This window comes from Buteo buteo, chromosome 26 (genome assembly GCF_964188355.1).
Source record: "Buteo buteo chromosome 26, bButBut1.hap1.1, whole genome shotgun sequence".
Taxonomy (NCBI): domain Eukaryota; kingdom Metazoa; phylum Chordata; class Aves; order Accipitriformes; family Accipitridae; genus Buteo; species Buteo buteo.
In genome coordinates, this window is record NC_134196.1 from 15,384,457 (window position 1) to 15,387,098 (window position 2,642).

A 2,642-nucleotide genomic window follows, 5' to 3' on the forward strand; every position below is an offset into this window, starting at 1 on the left:
GTGGGTTTTGTAGTGGTTAGGTAGTTCTCAGAAGAGGATACTGGAAAGTAGGAGACTTGCTGATGTCATTTTTATTTCACCACCAGTACCCAAAAAAAAAAAAGCTGAGAGAGATGTTGGTGGCCCTATATAAGGTGCACCTCACCTCCTGCAGAGCACATCAAGAATCACAGCAAAGGTAAGGCTTGCAGCCTTTGTGCCTCTCTCCCTTTGCCTTGCCCACTCTCCCTGATGCTAACACTGCTGTCTCTCGTCAGTGCTGAGGGCTGTAGCTGCAACCTGTTGGGACGGACGACTTTGGATCGTGAGCCATGGCCTCGTTGCTGACCTTGACCAAGAACTTCTCAGGATGGGTCTTCTTCTGCTGCTGTTGCTGTCTCCCTCTTCTTCTCACCAGCCCTCTGCCTCCGAAAGGGGCAGGGGTGGCTTCTAGCACCCATCATGCCTGCAGGCTCAGGAAAATCAACTTCCAGCAGCCCTACATCAGGAATCGCACCTACACCTTGGCTAAAATGGTACAGTAACCCACGTGTCCTTCACGGCGGGATCTGAGGATCTCCTCCTCTGCCAGAGCCCTGGCTTCTCACCTTCGGCATTCCTCTCTCTTTCGCATGCCTTTCTCCAGAAAAAAAACCCCTGTGTTTGCAGTAAGGCAGAGCTTGGGCGCGTGGAGCGGGTCTGTTGCCCGCTGGTTGTGTAGCCGGTGGAAGCTGCTGCCTCTCCTCCTCCTCCTGCTCCCCATGGGAATGGCAGCGCCCGGCACAGCTCAGCTCCTTCTCTCCAGCGGCTGCTGCTGGACTGGATCAACGTGAAACAGGAGCTTACATTTCTCTGTTTGCCTGGTCCATTTGGAGCTGGGCCTGCTCGTCCTCCAGCCACGGCCAGGCAGCTCCTCAGGCGTCTGATGGTTCTTTGCTCGGGCAGGTTTCTGGGCTGCCGGTTACACCATCGAGTGCTGCTGCACCTCCTGGCAGCGCTGCGGGCCACCGTGAGGTCGGCCACCTGCGGCGTCTGGTTTAGTCATCGTAACCGCTACGACATCTGATGTTTAAGAGGGGGACGGGAATTCAGACTTCTGCTCATTTGTTTTCCAGTGATGCTGATCTTGAATCTCACCCAGTTAAGGGGAGAAACAGACACAGTGTCCAACTTAGCGACCTGTAACACACTGTCTATAGCGTCCATTCCCTTGTTTCACCAGCACTATTATTGATGAAAACCTTAGGGTTTATAAATAATTTTTAGGTAGGGTTCCCATCCCCACCTGACATTCCCTTTTTTTCTTCTCAGGCCAGGGTCTTGGACGAGGACACAGACAACAGGCTCATTGGGCAGCAGCTCTATGTTAATGTCAAGGTAAGCCTTACACCGGGAGGCTGCTCTTTGCATCCTTCTGCAGCACTCCTTGGTCTCTTGCTGTGATTTAACATGACCTCTCCCTTGCATACATAGGAAAACAACCGCTGCTACGTGATGAAGAGGATTGCGGAGATTGTAGTGAAAGATGTCCTCCTCACCAAGGCCAAGGACCAGTACCCGTACGCTGAGGAGGTGGCACAGTTCTTGGCGTCCCTGACCTCAGAGCTGAGCAGATGTGTGAGTAGTGCTGGGTTTCTTTCCCTTCTCCGAGCTGTGACTCTTGTCGCTGCTCCTGGATCTCAGAATGCTGCAAACAGCGGCAAAAGGCAGTGATATGAAAGGAAACCTCAGATCAAAGATATCAGACTCGAGCTTGATAGAAAGGTGTGAAAAAAAAAAAAGCACATTGTTGCATACAGCTGCCAATGTTATGTCTGGGTGTTTTCTTTTTTTAGAAATCCTCAGGACACAGAGAGCACATTGAAAAGAACGTGGAAGAAATGAAGAGCAAAATGAAACAGGTAAATTTTTTCCCAACACTTAAAAACAGTGGTTCCAAACTCCAGTCATTTAGTTGGATTAAGGCTGACTTAATTATGAAATGAACTCTGGAGGTTATTTAGGAGGTGAAGCCTGCAGGGGCATTAAAGAGGGGATTAGATGGTAATTTAAACCTTCAGAAGTCAAGTTGCAGGTAACTATATGCTAGACTAGATTTGAATGAGCTGGTTTATGTCTTATGATATAATGACTCTAATAGAACTACTTGAGAGAATAAGGAGAGTAAGTTCTCAATTCAGTTTCTGCGACAAGCCTAATTTCAATTTTCTGAGCAATAATGAGATGCTAAAACTTACATTCTGCTCTTTTCTAGTTGGGAGAGAATGGAAAGACTAAAGCCATTGGAGAACTGGATTTACTGTTTGACTACATAGAAAATGCCTGTACTGATGCCCCAAAGAAGGCAGGGAACAAGAAGAAAAACTGACAGAATTTCAGATCAGGCTTGAAGACGTGTCTCCAAAGAACTCTTGCTATGCTCCAATTGATTAACTATTATGGAAACTGCACCCCTCTCCCCCACCCCCCCATGCAGTATATTTTTCACTTGTGCCAAAAACAGCAAACTAAGTGGGCACAGAAAGGGTGCATATTGCTGCCGCCTTTGAAAATGAAAACTCCAGGACAGTGTTGGCAGCTCCATTTCAACACAGGACATGAGTTATTTTCAAAGGCACACTCCTGTCCTCCCTGTCTCCATAGGAATAAAGCAACTGTTTCTG

The 2,642-nt window shown here is 48.2% G+C and overlaps 1 protein-coding gene across 1 annotated transcript; it reads left to right on the top strand.

Annotated features, from left to right (window-relative positions):
* Positions 1-311: 311 nt before the first annotated feature.
* Positions 312-2,347, top strand: IL22 (interleukin 22). Its single transcript, XM_075058136.1, has 5 exons — positions 312-515; positions 1,291-1,356; positions 1,453-1,596; positions 1,815-1,880; positions 2,234-2,347. Exons 1-5 carry the CDS (start codon positions 312-314, stop codon positions 2,345-2,347), a joined length of 594 nt encoding a protein of 197 aa, XP_074914237.1.
* Positions 2,348-2,642: the final 295 nt, after the last annotated feature.